This window comes from Nyctereutes procyonoides, unplaced genomic scaffold, assembly GCF_905146905.1.
Source record: "Nyctereutes procyonoides isolate TBG_1078 unplaced genomic scaffold, NYPRO_anot_genome, whole genome shotgun sequence".
Taxonomy (NCBI): Eukaryota; Metazoa; Chordata; class Mammalia; order Carnivora; family Canidae; genus Nyctereutes; species Nyctereutes procyonoides.
In genome coordinates, this window is record NW_026575124.1 from 3,327,066 (window position 1) to 3,347,739 (window position 20,674).

The window sequence follows — 20,674 nt, forward strand, 5'->3', positions numbered from 1 at the left end:
TGCACATGGGAGGGAGGGAGGGGAGGGAGAGCAGAGAGAGCAGGGTAGAGGCCAACGAGGGGAGAGCCTTGGGATGTCTGTGTGTCTGTGTGGGATGGTCGTGGGTGGCTTAGAGGGTGGGATTGGCTCCATGGGGTGGAGCCTGAATCTGAGAAGAGCAGCACTGGGGAGGGAGCCCTTGGCAGGGGTTTGAGGAGCAGGTGGCAAGCGAAAGAGGAGATGGAGGGAGTGGGTGCTTGGCATCAGCAGGGCGCGCACACCTGGGAACTGATCTGAACCAGGAGGGGGTGAGAGTCATGGATCTGCGGTGGGTTCTGGCTGCCTGGGGCGGGTGGGAGCTTGGGGCAAAAGATCCTGGGGGAAGCTGGAGCTGAGGTCCAGGCCCGACTTGACTGGGCAGGGCTGAGCTGGAATCAGGCTATGGATCAGTGGATGAGAAGAGGCACAATCACTGGAGGGTTCGGGAAACACGACCTGGGGCTGGAAAGGGTTGCCGAGCTGGGGAGGGGCCGTGCATCTGTGTGTCGGAGAGGGCGGCCACACTGTCATCCACAAGACCACGCATCCTTGCATCGAAGCAGCATTTATTGGAACAGAGACTGAGACAACCCAGAAGGCAAGGCACCCACAGACAGTCGTAACAAGAGGGAGACTCAGAAGTGGCCTAACCTTCTCCATCCCACCGGCTCTGCATTGGACACACCCCTCCTGCACCCGCAGGGGAAGGGGGAGATCTGGAGCAACCTTGGAGTTTTCTTTGAAATGTATAAAGGTACAATGAAGAGCAAGACCCGTCCCAAGTCAAAAGGATTCCCTCACCCCCATGATGGGCCCTCAACTGGGAGGCCACACGAGGAGTTGGGCTGGGACAGGTTAACCCAAAGAAGGCATCGGTCAGAGAGACAAACAGAGGACCCAGGGCCAGTGCTTCCTGCACGTGCCAGCCAGGGGAGGAGCTGCTGGGAGGGAGGACTTGCTCTCAGCCTCTCAGCCTATGTGAATGCGAGGCCCGCAGGCACTACGCTCACGCCCTGTCTCGGGGAAAGGCCAAGCTCCTGCGACGTCCAGCCACCCTGGGTGACTGGTAGTGTCCCAGAGAGCTTGGAGAATGATGCAAACCGGCCACGGGTCTTTTGGAGTCAAACTGGAGTTAGGTTGGACAAACTGGGACTGCCTCTCTAACTGAAGCCCAGAGGAGAACCAGGAAACAACTCCCTAGAAGGAGAAGGTGCGGGAGCACGGCCGAGGGTCTTTCCCTCTCTAGGAACATGTGGAAGATTCCGGAAGCAAGCACACGATTTCCATTCACACGCCATTCCGCGCTCCGGGGCCGGGGCCGCGGGCGCCCGGGGGCTCTAGGCAAAGCGGACGGACCGGCTGCTGCTGCAGGTGAAGCTGGCCTGGCGGGGCTGGCAGGGGGCGCAGGAGTCGGGCGCCATCACCGTGATGCTGCCCCCCGTGGCCGCGGGCCCCGAGGCAATCTGGCGCCCCGGGGTGCTGCTGTACGTGAGGCCCCCGCAGGCCACTCCGCCGCGGGAGCTGCTGACGCCTGCGGGGGAAGAGAGGGGACACCGGGGGTGAGTGGCCTGCCCCGTCTCCCCAGCCTTGTGATGGGCCCCAGGGAGCTCCCGCCTAGCGGAGGGGGATTTAGTGGTTAGGAGCTCAAGGCCCGGTGCCCCCAGCATCTCAGTCCTTCTTGGGACTGGGACAGGAAGGGGGTGAGGACCCCCACCCAGAGGGGACATTTCCCTGGCCTGTGGGTCCCATCACCATCTGGGGAGGTGCTCCCCCGGGTGTTCCCCAGTGAGGAGCCCTGAGAGGAGGAAAGACCCCTCCCAATCGTCCAGAAGCATCCCAGGTTCAGCTCTGCCCATCAACAAAGCCGCTTTTCTGCGGGCAGGTGTTCGGGCAGGTACTTACAGACATTCACGGAGCCCACACCCTCACACAGCCTGCGGGAAAGAAAACTCCGTTAGCGCTGCACACGGAGCGGGGATCCTCGAGCCAGGTGGTTGCTCAGGGACAGGGAGAGCCCTTCCATGAACAGATGCCCCCCACCGTGCCCCCCGAGTCAGGGAGGGCGCCCCAACGTCTGCGTTACTGGACCCCCGTCTCTCTCTGACCATTCTCTGACCACAGGGACAAGGCCTTCCGGTTCCGAGCAGAGCTGGCACGACGCTGAGCTCCGCCGGCTGCCACCGATCTGAGGTCCCCGGGGCCGCCCGGAGGAGTGTGGTCAGGTGCCCAGAAAGCAGCAGGAGGGTGTGCAAAGGGCCGGAGCACCACCGAGGAGCTCGCGTGCAGGGAGCGCACTGTCCTCACGCCGTGCGAGCCCGTGGGGCAGCCACGTGGCGGCCTCCCGTAGGGAGCTACTGGGAGAAAATGGGTTTGGGGGGCACGTGGCTTGGAAACAGGCTGCGCCTCTTGCGCTTAGTAACTGAGGCCACAAGAACGTCACTGCACGCGGGGCCTTACTCCCTCACCTTTGGGTGTGAAACATGGTCGCTACCTCATTGGATTGTGAGGACTGAGCTGAGCGCGTGGCACAGGCCAAACACATAATAAGTATTTGATAAGTTATGACTATCATTGAAGCTTAACCTGCACCAGCGGTGGTTAGAGATGTAGCTCACACTTGGGCTCAGGGAAACAGACTCCCCGGGGGCCAGGGCCTCCTCCATCCCACCAGACCCTCCTTAGCCCCACCTGTGCTCCTCGCCCTCCAGCAGCCGCCTGTAGGTGGCGATCTCGATGTCCAGGCCCAGCTTGGAGTTCATCACCTCCTGGTACTCCTTGAGCAGGCAGGCCATGTCCTGCTTGGCCTTCTGCAGGGCGGCCTCCAGCTCGGCCAGCTTGCAGCGGGCGTCGGTGAGGGCCGCCTCGCCCTGCTGCTCCGCCTCGGCCACGGCGGCCTCCAGCTTGGCCCGCTGCGGGGAGGGAGATGGGGGACCAGGGATGAGAGAGAGAAGGCACGGCCGGCCGGGCTCGCCTGAGCGCGTGGAGCTGCACCAGGGAGAGGGGGCCAGAGGTCCAGGGAGAAGCTAGGTGAACCATGTACGATGGGTGCTTAACGAGACCTTGCCCATGAGCGAGAAGAGGGGGCCTTTCACCATGTCTCCTTGATGGTGGCCTCAGGGTGGCCAAGGAGGGTGATGCGGATGCATGTGACATGGTACGTCCCGCTGTGGGTGCTGAGTGATTCGGTTGGGTCCCTGCTTCCTCACGGGCACGCTGTGAAGCCCGACTGGGGCCGGGCTTTTGCCCTCCTGGTACTGCGGTCTGCCCGGGCTGGACATGCAGGCCCCTCCTCGAACCCTACCTGGCACTTGGCGTTCTCGATCTCGGCCGTCAGCCTCTGGATCATGCGGTTGAGCTCGTTGATCTCCTCCTTGGTGCGGCGCAGGGTCTCCCCGTGCCGGATCACCGTGGCCTTCATCTCCTCACACTGAGGGGGTGGGGGGGACGGTTCACAGGGGCTCCTGAGGCTCAGGACGGGTCATCCCGCTGAGCCCCACACCTTGCACAACTGCCACCCCGACCCGAGGGCTGCCTGCCCTTCCCTCGTCCATCCACCTGCACAAAACCCAAAGCCCTTTCAGCATCCCTCCTTCTGGGGCTCTGGCAGGGGGAGGCTGGGCCCCGACCTTGCTGCGGTACCAGGACTCGGCCTCAGCCCGGCTGCGGCTGGCGATGTCGTCGTACTGGGCCTTGATCTCGGCCACGACGCAGTCCATGTTCAGGTCCCGGCTGTTGTCCATCTTGACGATGACCGAGGTGTCTGAGATGTGGGCGTGGAGGACCTGGAGCTCCTGGGGGCCAACAGCCAATACATTTGGGTCTGGCACCTGGTCTGGGCAGTGGGCTCCACCCTTAGGGGCGGTGTCCGCTCCCTGGAGTGGTCATGCGGGCGGCATGACTCCTGCTCCGCGGGCTCCCCTCCCTTCATTCCCACGCAGGCTCATCATCAGACAAGAAAGCTGGAAGGGCCCCAGGAGGAGCTGCGGACTGACTGCCCCTGACTTAACAAATGGGAAAACCGAAGCCGGTGCTGGGTTTTCTCATAGTCACCCAGCAGGGGACCTGGGGTTCGAACACCGGCGAGTGATTAGTCCACTAAGTAACCAGAGACTCGCCCTGACCCCCACCCTCAAATAGACGCTTTCATATCCACGTGCAGACGGACCCGCCCCAGGCCGGCACACGGGCGCACACACTGCAGCGCACAGAGGCACTCACAGACGCGGAGAAGCCCAACCACACACACTCCGCAGTCCGCACGCGCGCCGGGCTCTCCCCGGGCACGTTCATACGTGTGTCCATCACAGCTGTGTGCGCGCTCTCTCGTGCTTTCATCACGCACACGGGGCGAGCGTGGACTCCCGGCACACGCTCTCCCCTCTTTCTCAGGTGCTCACGCCTCCCGTCTACCTGCCCTGGCTGGTCAGCAGGGGCCCCCTCACCTCGTCGTAGAGGCGCTTCAGGAAGCTAGATTCCTCCACCAGCGCCTCCACGTTGGCCTCCAGGTCGGATTTCCGCAGGTAGGCGCAGTCCACGTCCTGGCGGGGGAGGGAAGGGGGGCTTGTATGAGTGGGAGGCCTTGAGGTCAGTGTGCTAACCATGCTCCCCCCACTGGAGGTTGCCCCCAAGGGTCCCCCTCCCTTCCTGCCCCATGGCCAAGCCCCCTCACCTTCTTTAGAACCACGAACTCATTCTCTGCCGTGGCTCTCAGAGCCACCTCCTCTTCATACCTGGGTTGGGAGGAAGGGAAGGGCTGCAGCCAAGGGGTCAGAGCTCGGACACCCTCCTAGCTTCTGGGCAAGCTCTCCCAGGGAGTCAAAAGAGATGGAGTCCGTGCGATTGTTGTCTTGTCCTCTCCATGATCTAGCTTGTGCATTATTCCTGGGGCTAGCCCTCCCTCGTCCCGGCCTGGCTTATGCCACCCCAGTCCTGCTGCCTCTGGGATGAGATCAGGGAATGCACGCCCTGTTCCCCAAATCTAAGCTCCTCTGTGCATTCTGGATGCAGAGAGAGCCAGTGCCCTGGGCTGTGAAAACATAGAGCGAGCGGCATAAAGTGAGCTGAGCCGGCCCTGCGCTAGGCCCACAGAAAGCTGTAGAACTCCGCTGCGTTTCCTCTCCTCAGTCCCCATGAAAGCAGCTCTAAGACCTGCCGAGCCTCCAAAAGGTAGAGTGAGGCCAAAGAATCTAAGAAACAAGGGGTCTGGCCCCCTGACAGCCTTGGGAGTTCCAGGCAGCCCTGCTCATAGACAGGCGGGAATCTTAAGCCGCTTCAAGAAGTTGAGGGCGAGACCTTCCTGCGTTCCCTGGTGCCCCCCGGCCAGGCCGCACTCACTTCTTCTTGTAGCCCTCCAGCACCTCCTGGACGTGGTTGAGCTCGGAGGCCAGCCTCCCGCCGTCGGCCTCCACGCACTCGGCCTCCCGCCTCAGCGTCTCAATATAGCCGTTGAACAGGGGCTCCAGGTTGCTCTCGCAGCAGCGCTGGTTCTGGTAGAACTGCCACTTGGTCTCCAGCAGCTTGTTCTGCTGCTCCAGGAAGCGCACCTGCGTCGGGGCGGGAGGATGAGACTTGGGGTTGGGAGAGCCCGGGAGGAGCCTGACCCCCCTGCTCCCCCCAGAGCCCTCTCTGCCCTTGGTGCTTCCTGAACGGCCAGGGCCAGCCGAGGGCCGAGCATGGGGCTGAGAGTCTGAGACTCTCCGCGCCCACCCGGCCCACCCGGCCCCTGCCCCTGGAGGCAATGGGGTGGCGGTGGGGGGAGAGCGCCCCGGGGCCTCCGGCCAGCCGTCTGGTTCAAGTCCAGTTGTGCTGCTTGAAGCGGGCAAGCTTCTGAACCAGAGATGATAATAGAGCCTCCCTTAGAAGTCGTAAAGGTCGAACAAGTTAATACATGGAAAATGCTTAGAACATCCCTAACACGCGGTAAGCGCTCAGCTCATGCAACGCCCCCTGTAATCGGCAGCTCCTCATTTATTAATCCAGGTGGGGACGCTTCCCGAGACGTTCCTGTGTGGTGTGAGGCCCATGCTAAGCCACCCACACCTATCCATCTGCAGCTACAGCTGACCCTTGAACAATGCGAGGCTTAGGGGCACCGACGCCTCCCCCGGCCCCCCACCCTGCGCAGTCGAAAATTGGCCTATGACTTTTGACTCCCCGAAAACTGAACTACTAACACCCCCCATCCCGTTGCCCGGAAGCCTCGTTGACGACCTTAAGCAGTCGAGTAACATACATTTTGAATGTTATGTGTATTAAATATTGCATTTGTACACGACAACGTAAGCTAGAGAAAATCTGTTATTAGGAAACTCATAAGGAAGAGAAAATACATTGACAGTACTGCGTTTGTCGGGAAAAAAAATCCTCATGGAGGTAGATTTGTTCATCTCCTACCCGTGCTGTTCAAGGGTCAACTGTGTATCTCTCTCTACCCGTGTATCCATCACACTCAGTTCTCCCAAGCCCCCGGGTAGAGGGGGGTGTTATTCCGCTCATAGTACAGATGGGGAGACTGAGGTGACTAGCGCCTTGTCACACAGATAGTCAGTGAGAGTCGGGGTCTGATGTCCCCCGAGCCCCCTTCGCCTGCCCACCACGTCTAAGCAGCTCATCTGAACTCTCTCAGCTTCAATTTGGTAATAGAAAAACGGCAATAGTGCTGCCGACCCCGTTGGGCCATTTCGAAGATGAACCCAACTTGCTAAAGGACATGGTAACCGGAGCTCCTGACTGCAACCCCAGAGCCCGGTCCTATCTGCTCTGCCAGAGTGAGGCCTCGTGGGCACGCGGGGAGGGCGCGGGGGGCTTGGGAGGCGGCCTCACGGCGTGGGGGTTCCCACACTCTGCATGTCTGGGCTTGCTCCTCGCAGCCTGGCCGCCCCCTCCCGCCTTCCCAGCCCTCCGTCCACGGCGTGCTCGGTTTCCCGTCACACCTCCTGGCCCTCTATCCTTGAAGAATCATGCTGACAGCCAGCACTCATTGAGCACCTACTGTGTGCCATCCATGCCCACAAACACGCATACGAGGCTGGTTCTGTTATCCAGACAGGTCACACGGCCGAGGCCTCGTGCTGCCGAGGGGCAGAGCAAAGACGGGGAGGCCGGTGGCTCCGGGCCAAGGCCGCCCACTTCCCGAGCTGCCGGGCTGGGAGCCGTGTGCCTTTTACTCTCCCCATTATCTCCCACTCTTGCGGCACCCAGTACCCCGTCCAGGTTTCCGGGGGCGCCTCTGATGTTTCTGGGTTGCGTTGTCTGCAGAAGCGCGCGCACACACAACACACACGCGCACACCCGCTCTAGGCCGCAGACTCCGCTTCTGGCCCCCACCGGGCTCCTGTGCTGGAGTTAAAAGATGGGAACCGATCCTCTGCCTCTGTTGGCCTGCGTTTCTCTCCCTCTGCTGTCTCCAGCCCGGCTCCGTGCTGTCTCCCCAACACACGGGGACCTTCCCGAGGGGACGGCAGGCTGGGGCCTTCCCCGGACCGTCCTGGGCCTCACTGACCTTGTCGATGAAGGCGGCGAACCTGTTGTTGAGGCACTTGATCTGCTCCTTCTCCTCGTGCTTGACGCACTGCGCGTTGGGGTCGATCTCCAGGTTGAGGGGCGTCAGGAGGCTCTCGTTGACCGACACGGTGGTGATGCAGGGCGGGCTGGGCCCGCACACGCCCCCCGAGCGGTAGCCGAAGCTGCGGCCGCAGGAGCCGGCGCGGAAGCCGCCCACAGCCATGCGGGGCCCGCAGGAGCCCAGGTTGGAGAGGCTGCGGCTGCCGAAGCCCGTCAGCCCCCGGTAGCAGGACACCCCTCGGTAGGGGGCGGCGCTGATGCAGCAGCGGTTGCCAGTTTTGGGGGCCACGGCCGAGCAGGAGCTGAAGGTCCTGGTGACCCCACATCCTGAGCTGATTCTGTAGGAGCGGCAGGACATCGTGCGGGTCTGAGCAGAGGCCGAGTGCCACGGGAGTAAGTGAGGGCTTCGGGTGCGCTGCTTAGGATTCTCTGGCCTCTCTGATCCTCCCTGGTCCTTTTATTGGTGGGGAGAGCTGGGGTTGGCTGCATAAAAGGAGTGAAAAGCCATTTTATGTTGTTTATTGGCTTGGGGAGTTTGCCAGCAACTCCCCAAAGACTCGTCTTAAAGGTGAGCTCAGCGGCGACGTGGGGCCTCCGTAAAAGGGTTGAAGATGTTATTAGGGACACTGTGTTTGCACTTTTCATCTTCAAAGCTCGTTTACATACATTAAGCAATTAATTTTCTTGCAGTCTCCCTGTAAGAAGGCCCCAACCCACACTTGGAGACGGATCTGAACTCAACAGTCTGAGGTGGCTGGCGTTGGGGTAGAGGCTGGGCCCGCTGTCTCAAGGGGGAAGGTCCAGCGTCCCAGGTTGGGTGAGACCCCAGGAGCGCATTAGCTCTGTCCTCCCGGCTCCATGCAGGATGTGTTCTCGGGTAAATCGCCGTGTTTCAGGGGCTGACGGATCAGGCAAGTCCAGGCCCCACCAGGCACCATTGCCTGGAAGGTGGTTCAGGTCCGTGGGACCATTTTGACCACGCTCCCTGCGGGACACGGGCCTGGAGCACATGGTCTCTTAGAACCTTCTGGATTCCAGCCCAGGGGCTCTGTCTCAGAGCTTCGTTCCTCACTCAGCAAAATTGCAAACCAGTCCATTCCCAGTGGCCACAATAATGGCTACTTGTGGATAATGGGGGAGCCTCCCCTTCAGCCACTTTCTCCCACTGGGCGGCAAGGATGGAGGAACCCAATCCTGGGGTAACCTGCCTGCTGTGAACTTGCTCTGGGCACTTTCCCTCGGCTCTTCAAGAAGAAACAGGTTCTGTTAGTCTCCCTTCCAGGACCACCGGCCAGAGAAGGGGCGCATCCCGTTCGCCAGCCCCACAACCGTAACGTTTAGAGACGGGGGCAGGAAAGCGGCTTTATTTATCTTGTCTGAGGATGCTGTGATTTCTGGCGACCGGGGGGGCTCTGGGGGCCTGGCTCCTCATAACGTCCCTGCTTCCCTGTGTACCCTGGAGCCACTTATTAGGATAATGATTGCTATTTTTTTAATGGTCATTGAGCACAAAGCTGGGGGATGTGGTCTCTGCCCCCAGGGAGGCTAACCAGGCACCTGAGGTGTTAGGGACTTCAAGAAGGGAAGAAGAGCAGATGGGCATCCTTCGAGGAGGGGGACAACCCCTCCGGGGAGCCCCCCAGAGCCAAGTCCTGCCGCCGTGGGGCCCTCGCGTGCCTGATGTTCCATCCTGGTTCTGCCCTCATCTCCCTGGCTGGGCCCCTGCAGGTCTTCACCCGCAGCCAGGCGGATTGGCTTCTGTCTCCACACTCCACACGTGTTCTTCCAAAAAGGGCAGAGAGACTTGGGGCAGCGGGACCAAGGCAGCCTCACCAGCTGGCCCCGAAGGATCTCCAGGTCTCGGTCAACGCGGGCAGCGGAGTCCAAGGCAGAGGGCCTGGTTCCAGTGCCAGCTCGGATGCCTCCCACCGTGCGGCTCTAGGGCCCTCTCGGCTCTCTGAGTGTTTGTGCGCTTGACCGCAGTGTGGGCTTCATCCTCACCTTCCAGGGCTGTTGGGAGGTTGTGTGGCTAATACGCAAGCGTGTGCTTTGGGGGCCAGGAAACTCCGTATAAAGGAAGGAGCTTCTTGCTTCCTATCGGAAACGCCGCTGCCACTCCCGCACCCCTCACCCTGCAGGGAGTGGGTGTGCTCCCTGCCCCACCCATGGTCTTCACCTCCTCGGCACATTTATGACTGCTTTACCCTTTCAAGGCTGCTTTTAATGTTTCCTTTAACTTGATTTCACTAGTATAAAAATTTGGGGTGGAGTCTGGGGGTGGAGAGGGGAGGTTAGGGAGCACGGGGGCTGGTTTCCCAGCACCCACTCCCTAGTGGGGGCCCTGGTGGCCTGGGCCCAGGGATGTGTTCTGGTGCCTTGGGTGGTGAGCTCCTGCCTGCCTGTTGTGTGGACCTGGTGCTGGTGTGCTGGGGACCAAAAAAGGATTTGGGCCCTTTGAACATGGCAGGGGGAGGGGAACAAGTGAACATGGGAGATAGAAGATGGGTGGGCCCCCTGCTCAGCCGGCTTGGGAAGCCCACGAACCTCCTCTTCTCAACCCCCACGAGCCTCTGCTCTCCTTCAGCGTGTTGAAGAGGATGGAGCTAGATCCATCTCTGCCGCTCCCTGGGGCAGGAGACAGTGGAGGCTTTGTGCCACTGAGAGGCTCCTGAGTCAGTTGTTCTCCAGCCTCCAACACACACATGCACGCACACGCGTGCGCACACGTGCACACACCCCTCCCAAACCTCTACCTTGAACTGGGCTTGGGCACTGAGGGTGGGGAAGAGGATGCTGGGGGGCTCAGGAGACCTGGGGGGAGCCTGAGTGTGCCGGGGTGGGGGTGGGGGGAGGCCCAGCCCGGCACAGGGATGTGCTCATGGGCGCTGGGTGAAGTTTGCAGATGGCAGCTGAACCCAGGGCTGCTGGGGCTGCTCAGGGACGCCCTCTGCATGGTGCTTTGGATCAGAGAGGCTGGGCTGGAGAGGGAGGCTCAGTTCTTACTGAGGCTGTTCCCAGGTTGTGCAGGGCAAGTGAGAAACTCACAGACCAGGCCAGTCTGACACAGCTGCCCTGGAGGGTCTGTGTGGACGCGGCGGACCTGGGCCTTCGCCGTCTAGTTCTACCCAAGAAAGGGACCGAGGACCCATAGCCCCACCCTTGGCTCTACTCATCACCCATCACCTCTGCTCATGGGACTCACTCTCCGGTGGGAGCCTCACCTCCCTTGGCTGGCCTCCTCCTCATTTACTGCCACTGTGCCCTATAGGTTCCCTGCACCTCTTTCCCTACGCCCAAGCCTCCTCTCTGGTCACACCTTTGCCTGGAATGTTCCTAAGTGGCTGGCCACCTCTTCCAGGAGGCCTTTGTGAGCTAGTCAGAGGGAGGCTGTGATTTCTCCTCCTCTGTCTCAGCAGGCAGCTCATAAAATGCCCTTTCCGGGGCTTCCCAGGTAACTCCAATTATCCCCTTCCACACCCTCTTGTCCCAGGTGTTGTCATCCATCACCCTCTTTGGTCTTGTCCCCTCCTACCCCCATATGTTTTGAAGGCCACACCCAGTGTCGAGAACGGGCACTTAAGAACCCACGTCCTAAAAAAAAAAAAAAAAAAAAAAAAAAAAAAAAAAAAAGAGAACCCACGTCCTTTCTGCAATGTAAAATGCTCCCGAGAGGGCACTTGGTCCAGGAAGCATTCAAGAGCTGACTGAGTGACAGAGATTCTTTTCTTTTTTAAAAATGTATTTATTTATTAGAGAGAGAGAGAGAGAGACTCCGAAGCAGGCTCTGTGCTCAGCTCGCAGCCCTATGTGGGGCTCATCTCACGACCCGAAGACCATGACCTGAGATGAAATCAAGAGTTGGATGCCTAACCCACTGAGCCACCCAGGCACCCCAGAGAGAGAGAGGGAGAGAGAGAGAGAGAGAGAGAGATTCTTCACCCCACCCTGGAGACCCAGGAAACTGCCACGACTCCCTCTCAATCTGCTCCATTCTTGGTTGCCATCTCCTGGGGTTTCCGCAGAGGCCTATCACCCACACGCCTCCCCGCAGATGAGCCACCCTGCTCCCGTGTGCTACCTACTTGTTGGGGCACGCTTGCTCTTCCCCCACACCAGGGATCACTACCTACCTTCCCTTCTGATCCGTCTACTGTGCTTTAAACCCCCCTGCTTCTAGGAAGGCTTTCTGGATTTGTCCAAAGACAAAGGCGTGCTGGCATCTTCCCATCCTTCCCTGCCTGCCCTTAGAGCTGCCGGCCGGCCCTTGCAGTCTTGTATCTGTGTCTCTCTGGGCTCTTGTGGACCGTCTCTCTATCCTTCCTGGCTGGCTGGTTCTCTAGAATCAACCCTGTTGGACTCCCCATGGATCATGCCCACCCAGGTAGGGCTTTGGTGGCCGCCCGCGCAGCTCACTCAAGTTGGGCATCACCCACCATCTCTGCTGATCCTCTCCATGCCTTTCAGATTTTGAATCTGCACCACCTCCTGGGGCTGAGACAAAGCTCTTTAAGGGTCTTCTAGCCCCGTGACACTTTCTTCGGCTTTCATAAAACTTGGGCATGACTCATGACCCTGTGTGAGAGGAGCGGGGTCTGAACAACCACAGGGAGGAGCTGGATGAGCCACTGGGCTGAGCCCTGTGCACATAGGGCAGGGCTCCCCTGCAGCCCCCAAGCTGCAACCTGGCCTGCCCACCTCCCCTGTCACGGGATTCCCCACCAGGAGCTGCGAGAAGCAGTGTGGTTCCCTCCTGAAAGCTACCCACACCTCGCAGGCAGCTTACCTGGCGGCTTCGCGGTTGCCCGCGGCCGCTCTGGGTCCGAGCAGTCGATCCGTTAATACAGGGCCTCCAATTTTAGGATTGTACGTTAGTACTGGTCTGGAACTTCTATTCTTGTTTCTTCTTGCCTTTTTCGGCACTAGAACCACTTCCCTGAATCTCAGGAGGAAAACAGGGATCTAAAGCCATCTATATGACCATGTAACTCTACGCACAGATTTATTTATTTATAAAACAGGTGAGATTGGCACACTGCTTTCCCTGCTTGTCCTGTCCCCCTCCACGCCATTCTCAACACCTAGAGTGAGCCCCTTAAAACATGAAGCTGGATCATGTCACTCCTCTGCTCAAATGCTCTGAGGATTCCCCATTTCACTCGGAGCAAAAGACACAGTCCTAGGGATGCCCAACAAGGTCGCGTACCGCCTGTCCCTGGTGTCATGTCTTTCGGCTCATCTCCTTGCTCTCGGCCGCCACCCTGGCCTCCTGCGGCTCCTCGGACACACCTGCAGTTCTCCTAACTCAGAGCCTGTGCACTGGCTGTCCCTCCCGTCCAGAATGCTCTTCCCTCAGCCGCGCGCCTCGCTCTATCGCCACCTCTGGGTCTTGTCTCACCTTCGAAGAGGCTGCCCAACCCTTCTCTTTAAAATGACAATCTAGGGATCCCTGGGTGGCGCAGCGGTTTGGCGCCTGCCTTTGGCCCAGGGCGCGATCCTGGAGACCCGGGGTCGAATCCCACATCGGGCTCCTGGTGCATGGAGCCTGCTTCTCCCTCTGCCTGTGTCTCTGCCTCTCTCTCTCTCTCTCTCTGTGACTATCATAAATAAATAAAAATTAAAAAAATAATAAAATGACAATCTAGGCTCCCATTTCCAGGGCATTCTGCAAAGGTCTGTCTTGCTCTGACCTCTTTCTTTCTCCCCCCACAGCACTTAACACCTTCTAGCACACTCTATAATCGACTTATTCTATTTATTGATTATTGTCAGTCTTTCTGCTTTGCCCCATCAAGCCAAACCAAGCCAACACGGAACCCCATGGGAGCAGGGATTCTGTGTGCTTTGTTCATTGACGGCTCCCAAGCACTTAGGGCAGCACTGGGGATGTAGGAGGTGCTTAGTAAATACTTGTCGACCGACCACATGTGTAGGTGAACGGGAATCTCAGTTTAGGTATTTGGTGTTGGCAGAAAATGTCACCTTGTTTGAAGCTCGCAGGACTCGGGGCCCACCGCAGCTTTTTCCTGTGCAAAGGTGGTGGTTTTCTGAGCACGTGTGGGAACAAACACAGAAACACAGAATGGTGTAAGCGGGGTGGTGTTGGGCCTGGTGAGACGAGGGTTTCTTTTTCAAAGATGCTATTCATTGTTGTAATGTTTGTGTCCTAAGCACAATCTTGGAGGAAAAATTTGTTTTAAAAGAGTCTCAGAAAAAAAAAAAAAAACAATAAAAGAGTCTCAGCTGCCCACAGCATCAGTGTGCTTCAAAAATCCCATGTAGGGCCTCCTGGGAAGCTGGTGGCCAGTAGAGGGCAGCAACCCCCCACCACTGGCAGGTGAGGCTGAGCCCTGGATGCAGAGCATGAGGGCTGGGAGCTGCCTGCCTGCTTGCCTGAGTACTGTCTGCCTGCCTACCTGCCTACCTGCCTACCTGCCTATCTGCCTACCTGCCTACCTGCCTACCTGCCTATCTGCCTACCTGCCTGCCCACCTGCCCTCCTGTCTGCCTGCCTGCCTGTCTGCTTGCCTCTCTACTGCCTGCCTACCTGCCTACCTGCCTACTTGTCTACCTACCTACCTACCTACCTACCTGCCTATCTGTCTGCCTAACTGCCTACTGCCTGCCTGCCTACCTGTCTGCCTGGCTGCCTACCTGCCTACCTACCTACCTGCCTACCTGTCTGCCCAACTGCCTACTGCCTGCCTGCCTACCTGTCTGCCTGGCTGCCTACCTGCCTAACTACCTACCTACCTACCTGCCTGCCTGCCTACCTACTTACCTGCCTGCCTGCCTACCTACCTACCTACCTACCTGCCTGCCTACCTACCTGTCTGCCTAACTGCCTACTGCCTGCCTGCGTACCTGCCTACCTGCCTGCCTGCTGACCTACCTGCCTGCCTGTCTGCCTGCCTACCTGCCTGCCTGCCTACCTACCTACCTGCCTACCTACCTACCTGCCTACCTGTCTGCCTAACTGCCTACTGCCTGCCTGCCTACCTGTTTGCCTGGCTGCCTGCCTGCCTACCTACCTACCTACCTGCCTGCCTACCTACCTGTCTGCCTAACTGCCTACTGCCTGCCTGCGTACCTGCCTACCTGTCTGCCTGCCTGCCTACCTGCCTACCTACCTACCTACCTACCTGCCTACCTGCCTACCTGCCTACCTACCTACCTGCCTGCCTGCCTACCTGTCTGCCTAACTCCCTACTGCCTGCCTACCTGCCTACCTACCTGCCTACCTGCCTGCCTAACTGCCTACTGCCTGCCTGCATACCTGCCTGCCTACCTGCCTGCCTGCCTGCCTGTGGCCCAGGACACAGGGCTTTGGAGGAAGATGCCAGAAACAGCCTGCTGACACTTCAGCATCCACCCGCGTTTGCTCCTGGACTGGTTGAGCTGCCGAACACAGCGACTCTCCATCAGTCATAAAACTAGAACCACCGCCGCCACCACGAGCAGAGCGACATCAGACATTTGCTGCGCACCCACTGCGCGCCGGGCTAGGTGCTGAGCACCTCAGTCGTGTCACTGTGTGTCATCTCCACGACGACTCTTTGCAGTAGGAAATATTTTCCCACTTTATGGGCAAGAGGCTTATGGAGCTGAAGTGACACCAGAACTTTGCGGCGACCAGCGCGGGTTCTGGAGTCAGGATGCCGCTGCTTCTACCTCTCAGCCTCTCTGGGCCTTGGTTTTGTTCACCTCTCAAGTAATAATAAAGGAATGTTAGCGGGAACAGTAAAAGTACCTACCACATCAGGTTATTGAAAGAACCAAGCCGGACGCATCGCTACCTATGACTTATGGCCTCTGGCCGCACGGATGGGGAGCTTAGGGCCTGGGATATGAAGTGGCTCGGCCCACCCCGGAGCCCGTGGCTTTAAGCCTATGTCATCGCTGGGGGAGGCTCTCTGGGGGGGGGGACCTTGCATTCTGCAACCTTACGAAACTCACGTATTCTTGGTAGAAGGTTTTCAAAAGATTTCTTGGGATTTCCTCTGTAGAAAACGATAACCTTCTGAAAACAGAAACGGTTTTGTTTCTTCCTTCCCAACCCATGGGACTTATTTCTTCTTCTTGCCCCAGGTCGCTGGAGAGTCCAGCTTGTGGCAGTGGTGCAGGCAGCTACCCTGGCCTGGCTCTGTCTCGGGGCAGAAAGCACGCAGCCTTCCGCCATCCGTATGCTGCTGACTGCAGATCTGTTGTTTCGTGGTTCCTCTCTCTGTAGGTGCCGTTCTCCAGGTTAAAGACGTTCCCGTCTATAGCTGGCGTGCCGAGCCTTTGGGTCAGGAATGGATGCTGAATGTCGTTTGCGCATCTATTAAGATAACCTCAGGGTTTCTTTCTCTTTAGCCTCTCGATATAATAAACGACATTATTAGATTTTTAAAAAAGATCCTTCTCTCTCTTTTTTTTAAAGAGTTTATTTATTAGAGAGAGAGAGAGCGAGCATGTGAACAGGGGGTAGAGGCAGAGGGAGAAGCAGACTCCTCGCTTAGCAGGAAGCCTGACGTGGGACTTGATTCCAGGACCCCGGGATCATGATCTGAGCCCAAGGCAGACACTTAACCGACTGAGCCACCCAGGTGCCCAACATTAATAGATTTTTGAAAGATGACTCAATCCTGTGATAAGCCCTACTTGTTCTGGTATGTTATTTATTAATGTTGCTACTGTATTCGACTTACTACTATTTTGTTGAAGATTTTTATGTTTATGTTCATGAGCAGTATGGGTTTTGAGTTTTCTGTTTTTTTTTTTTAAGATTTTAATGTATTTATTCATTAGAGACAGAGAGAGAGAGAGAGGCAGAGACCCAGACAGAGGGAGCAGCAGGCTCCATGCAGGGAGCCCCATGCGGGACTTGATTCCACGACCCTGGGACCACATCTCGAGCCAAAGGCAGATGCTCAACTCCTGAGCCACCCAGGCGTCCCCAGTCTTCTGTTCTTACATGTTTTCATGTCTTTGCTTGATTTTGTGTCAAGGTAATGCCGGTCTCATAAAAGGAGCTAGGAGGTTTCCCTCCTCTTATGTTTTTCAGAAGAGCCTTGGGTTGAGTTTTTCCTTGAACGTTTGGTAGAATGCACCAGCGAGAGCACTAGGGCCTGTAGTTGTTGTTGTGAGATTCAAAACTCACATGTTCAGTTCCTCTAGCAGACCTTCAGCTCTTCAGGTAGAACCGGTTACGCAATTTATGGGGCTCGATGTAAAATAAAAATGTTGGGCCTGTTGTTAAAAAGTAAGGCTTTCAAGAACGTTCAAAAATTTCAAATTTCAAGATTTTAATGACAGTCGTCAGTAAACCACGTGCGGGGCATGCTGTGATATAGGATCCTGTGTGATTTTGCACAGGACACACACTAAGAGTTGTGGTCACACTCTGATGTGGGCATCTGTGTGTGTGTGTGGCGGGGGGGGGCAGGGGCAGGTTTCCCACTCGGAAACATTTTACTTACTAGATCACTGGTTTATTAAAAGGAAGAGTCAGGTGGAGGAGAGCATAAGGCAAGGTGTGGGGAAGGGCGAGGGGCTTCCAGACCCTCTCTAGACACGCCACTCTCCCATCTCCCTGTGTTCACCAACCCCTTTTGGGTCCTGATGGAGGCTTCAGCACAAAATCATGATTGATCCATTCAACCTCCAGCCCCTCTCCCCTCTCTGGTAAGTTCCAACCCTCTAATCACTGGTTGGAGCCCCCTGCAACTAGCCTCTTTCCTTAGGTACACCCCAAAAATCAGCTTATTAACACAAAGGACAACGTTATCACTCTCCTCGCTTAGGAAATCCCAAGGGTTTGAAGAATCCGATCCCAGGAAGGGGATGAAAACCAAACATTTATTTCTGATTACAAATCACAATATCACACATGCCCATGAAGCCGTCCCTGTATTTGGGCTATTTTCTTTCTTGAATCAGCTTTGGTCATTTGTGTTTTTCCGAGGAATTGACCCATTTCCTCTAAGTTCCCAGATTTCTGGGCATAAAGCTGTTTGTAATATTCCTTCATTATCCTCTTAATTAATATCTGCAGTGTCTGTAGAGATGTCTGTCTCTCACTCTTGAGAGGGCTGATTTTTGCCTTCTCTTCCCCCGCCCCTCGTACAGCTTGTCTAGACGTTTACCCATTTTATTAGTCTTCGAAAGAACCAGTTTTCAGTTGCATTACTTTGTCTTTCTGCTTTTCAGTATCATTTTTTTCTGCTCTTTTCTTGATTACCTCCTTTCTTCTGCTTGCTTTGTGTTTACTTTCATCTTCTTTTCCTAGTTTCTTTTCTTTTCTTTTTTTTTTTAAGAGGGGGACACAGAGGGAGAGAGAGAGAATCTCAAGCAGGCTCATGCCCTATGCGGAGCCTGAGGCTGGGTTTGATCTTACAACCCTGAAATCATGAATTGAACCTAAATCAAGTCAGACACTTAACCGACCAAGCCACCCAGGTGCCCCTCTTTTCCTGCTTCCTTCCTTCCTTCCTTCCTTCCTTCCTTCCTTCCTTCCTTCCTTCCTTCCTTCCTTCATCTTTCTTTCCTTCCTTGCTTTTTAAAAAATTATTTATTCATGAGAGACGCACAGGGAGAGGAGGCAGAGACATAGGCAGAGGGCGAAGCAGGCTATGCAGGACTTGATCTCAGGACCCCAGGATCATAACCTAAGCCAAAGGCAGATGCTCAACCATTGAGCCACCCAGATGCCCCCTTTTCCTGGTTTCTTAAGAAGGAAGCTTAAATAATTGATTCGAGACCTTCCTTCTATTCTAATTTAAGTATCCAATGTGATAAATTTTCCTCTAACCACTGCATTAGCTGCATCCCAAAATTTTGATATGCTGTGTCTTAGTTTTCACTCAGTTAAAATATTTTCTAACTTCCCTTGTGGCTTCCTCTTTGATCACTTGTTATTTAGAAGTGTGTTGCTTGATTTTCAAGTATTTTGGGGGGTATTCTCCAGATATTGTTCTGATACTGATTTATAATTTAATACCATTATGGTCAGAGAACATGTTTTGTATGGGGTTGAGTTTTTAAAACTTGTTAAGGTTTGTTTTATGGCCCAAAAGTGGCCTGTTTTGGTAAATGTTCCCTGTTGTCACTGAGGAGAATGTGTATTTTTCTGTTTTTAGGTGGAATGTTCTATCAATGTCAGTTGTCAGCTTGATTGATAATGTTGTTGAGGTCTTTTGTATTCCTATTGATTGTCTGTCTACTTGTTCTGTTGATTACGGAGAAAGAAGTGTTTAAATCAAGTATGATTGTGGATTTGCCTGTGTTGCCTTTCACTACTTTCCAGTTTGTGCTTCATGTATTTCGAAGCTCTGTTGTTAGGTGCATACACTCTTAGAATTGTCATGTCTTCTTGTTGAATTGACCCTTATAACAGTATGGGATCTCTTTACTGCTGGCAGTATTTCTTGTTCTTAAACCTAATTTGTCTAATATTAATATAATCATTCCAGCTTTCTTTTGATTATAGTTATTGTGATATATCAGTTTCAATCATTTTAATTTGACCTATCCACGTCTTTGTATCTAAAGTGTAGACAACATATATTTGAGTTTTTTAAAAAAATCTAATCTGACAATCTCTGCCACTTAATTTGGTGTGTTTGGACCATTTACATTATGTGTGATTATTAATATAGTTTTACTTAGAGCAGTCATTTTATTATTTGTTTTGCTTTTGTTCCTTCTAAGTTTTGTTTCTCTGGTACCCCTTTCCTGTATTTTTTGGGTTATTTGAATATTAAAAAATATTCCCTTTAATTTATTTATTGACTTTTGTTTTTTTTTTTTTTTGGTTTGTCTCTTTTTTTCTTTTTTCTTTTTTTTTTTTATAAATTAATTTTTATTTGTGTTCAATTTACCAACATACAGAATAACACCCAGTGCTCATCCCGTCAAGTGTACCCCTCAGTGCCCGTCACCCATTCACCCCCACCCCCCACCCTCCTCCCCCTCCACCACCCCTAGTTCATTTCCCAGAGTTAGAAGTCTTTATGTTCTGTCTCCCTTTCTGATATTTCTCACACATTTCTTCTCCCTTCCCTTATATTCCCTTTCGCTATTATTCATATTCCCCAAATGAATGAGAACATACACTGTTTGTCCTTCTCCGGTTACTGTGGCCAAGTTCAAAAAGGGTGTTGCCTGAGTTCTCCTCTGGGATTTTGATGGAATCTTGTCTCACATTTAGATCTTTCATCTATTTTGAGTTTATCTTTGTGTATGGTGCAAGAGAGTGGTCCAGTTTCATTCTTCTGCATGTGGATGTCCAATTTTCCCCGCACCATTTATTGAAGAGACTGTCTTTCTTCCAGTGGATCGTCTTTCCTCCTTTATCGTATATTAGTTGACCATAAAGTTCAGGGTCCACTTCTGGGTTCTCTGTTCTGTTCCATTGATCTATATGTCTGTTTTTGTGCCAGTACCACACTGTCTTGATGAACACAGCTTTGTAGTACAACCTGAAATCTGGCATTGTGATGCCCCCAGATATGGTTTTCTTTTTTTAAAATTCCCCTGGCTGTTTGGGGTCTTTCTGATTCCACACAAATCTTAAAATAATTTGTTCTAAGTCTCTGAAGAAAGTCCATGGTATTTTGATAGGGATTGCATTAAACGTGTAAATTGCCCTGGGTAACATTGACATTTTCACAATATTAATTCTGCCAATCCATGAGCATGGAATATTTTTCCATCTCTTTGTGTCTTCCTCAATTTCTTTCAGAAGTGTTCTGTAGTTTTTAGGGTATATTTTGAGAACCATTTGAATGGTAAATGGTTCTCCAACCTTTTATTTTCAGGTTGTAGGTGTCCTTCTGTCTAAAATGAGTCTCTTGTAGACAGCAAATAGATGGGTCCTGTTTTTTTATCCAGTCTGAAACTCTGCGCCTTTTGATGGGGTCATTAAGCCCATTCACGTTCAGAGTTACTTGAACTTCTTCTTAAAGGGGAGTTTTAAGAGTCCCCCTTAAAATTTCTTGCAGAGCTGGTTTGGAGGTCACATATTCTTTCAGTTCCTGCCTGTCTTGGAAGCTCTTTATCTCTCCTTCCATTTTGAATGAGAGCCTTGCTGGATAAAGTATTCTTGGTTGCATGT

The 20,674-nt window shown here is 54.7% G+C and overlaps 1 protein-coding gene across 1 annotated transcript; it reads right to left on the bottom strand.

Annotated features, from left to right (window-relative positions):
* Nucleotides 1-567: 567 nt before the first annotated feature.
* On the bottom strand, nucleotides 568-8,029 carry LOC129517215 (keratin, type II cuticular Hb5). Its single transcript, XM_055336876.1, has 9 exons — nucleotides 7,520-8,029; nucleotides 5,353-5,561; nucleotides 4,688-4,748; nucleotides 4,461-4,556; nucleotides 3,645-3,809; nucleotides 3,320-3,445; nucleotides 2,707-2,927; nucleotides 1,921-1,952; nucleotides 568-1,549 (listed from the first exon to the last, which is right to left on the bottom strand). The coding sequence occupies exons 1-9, from the start codon at nucleotides 7,937-7,939 to the stop codon at nucleotides 1,356-1,358; spliced, it is 1,524 nt and encodes a 507-aa protein (XP_055192851.1). The 5' UTR covers nucleotides 7,940-8,029; the 3' UTR covers nucleotides 568-1,355.
* Between the last annotated feature and the right edge of the window lie 12,645 nt (nucleotides 8,030-20,674).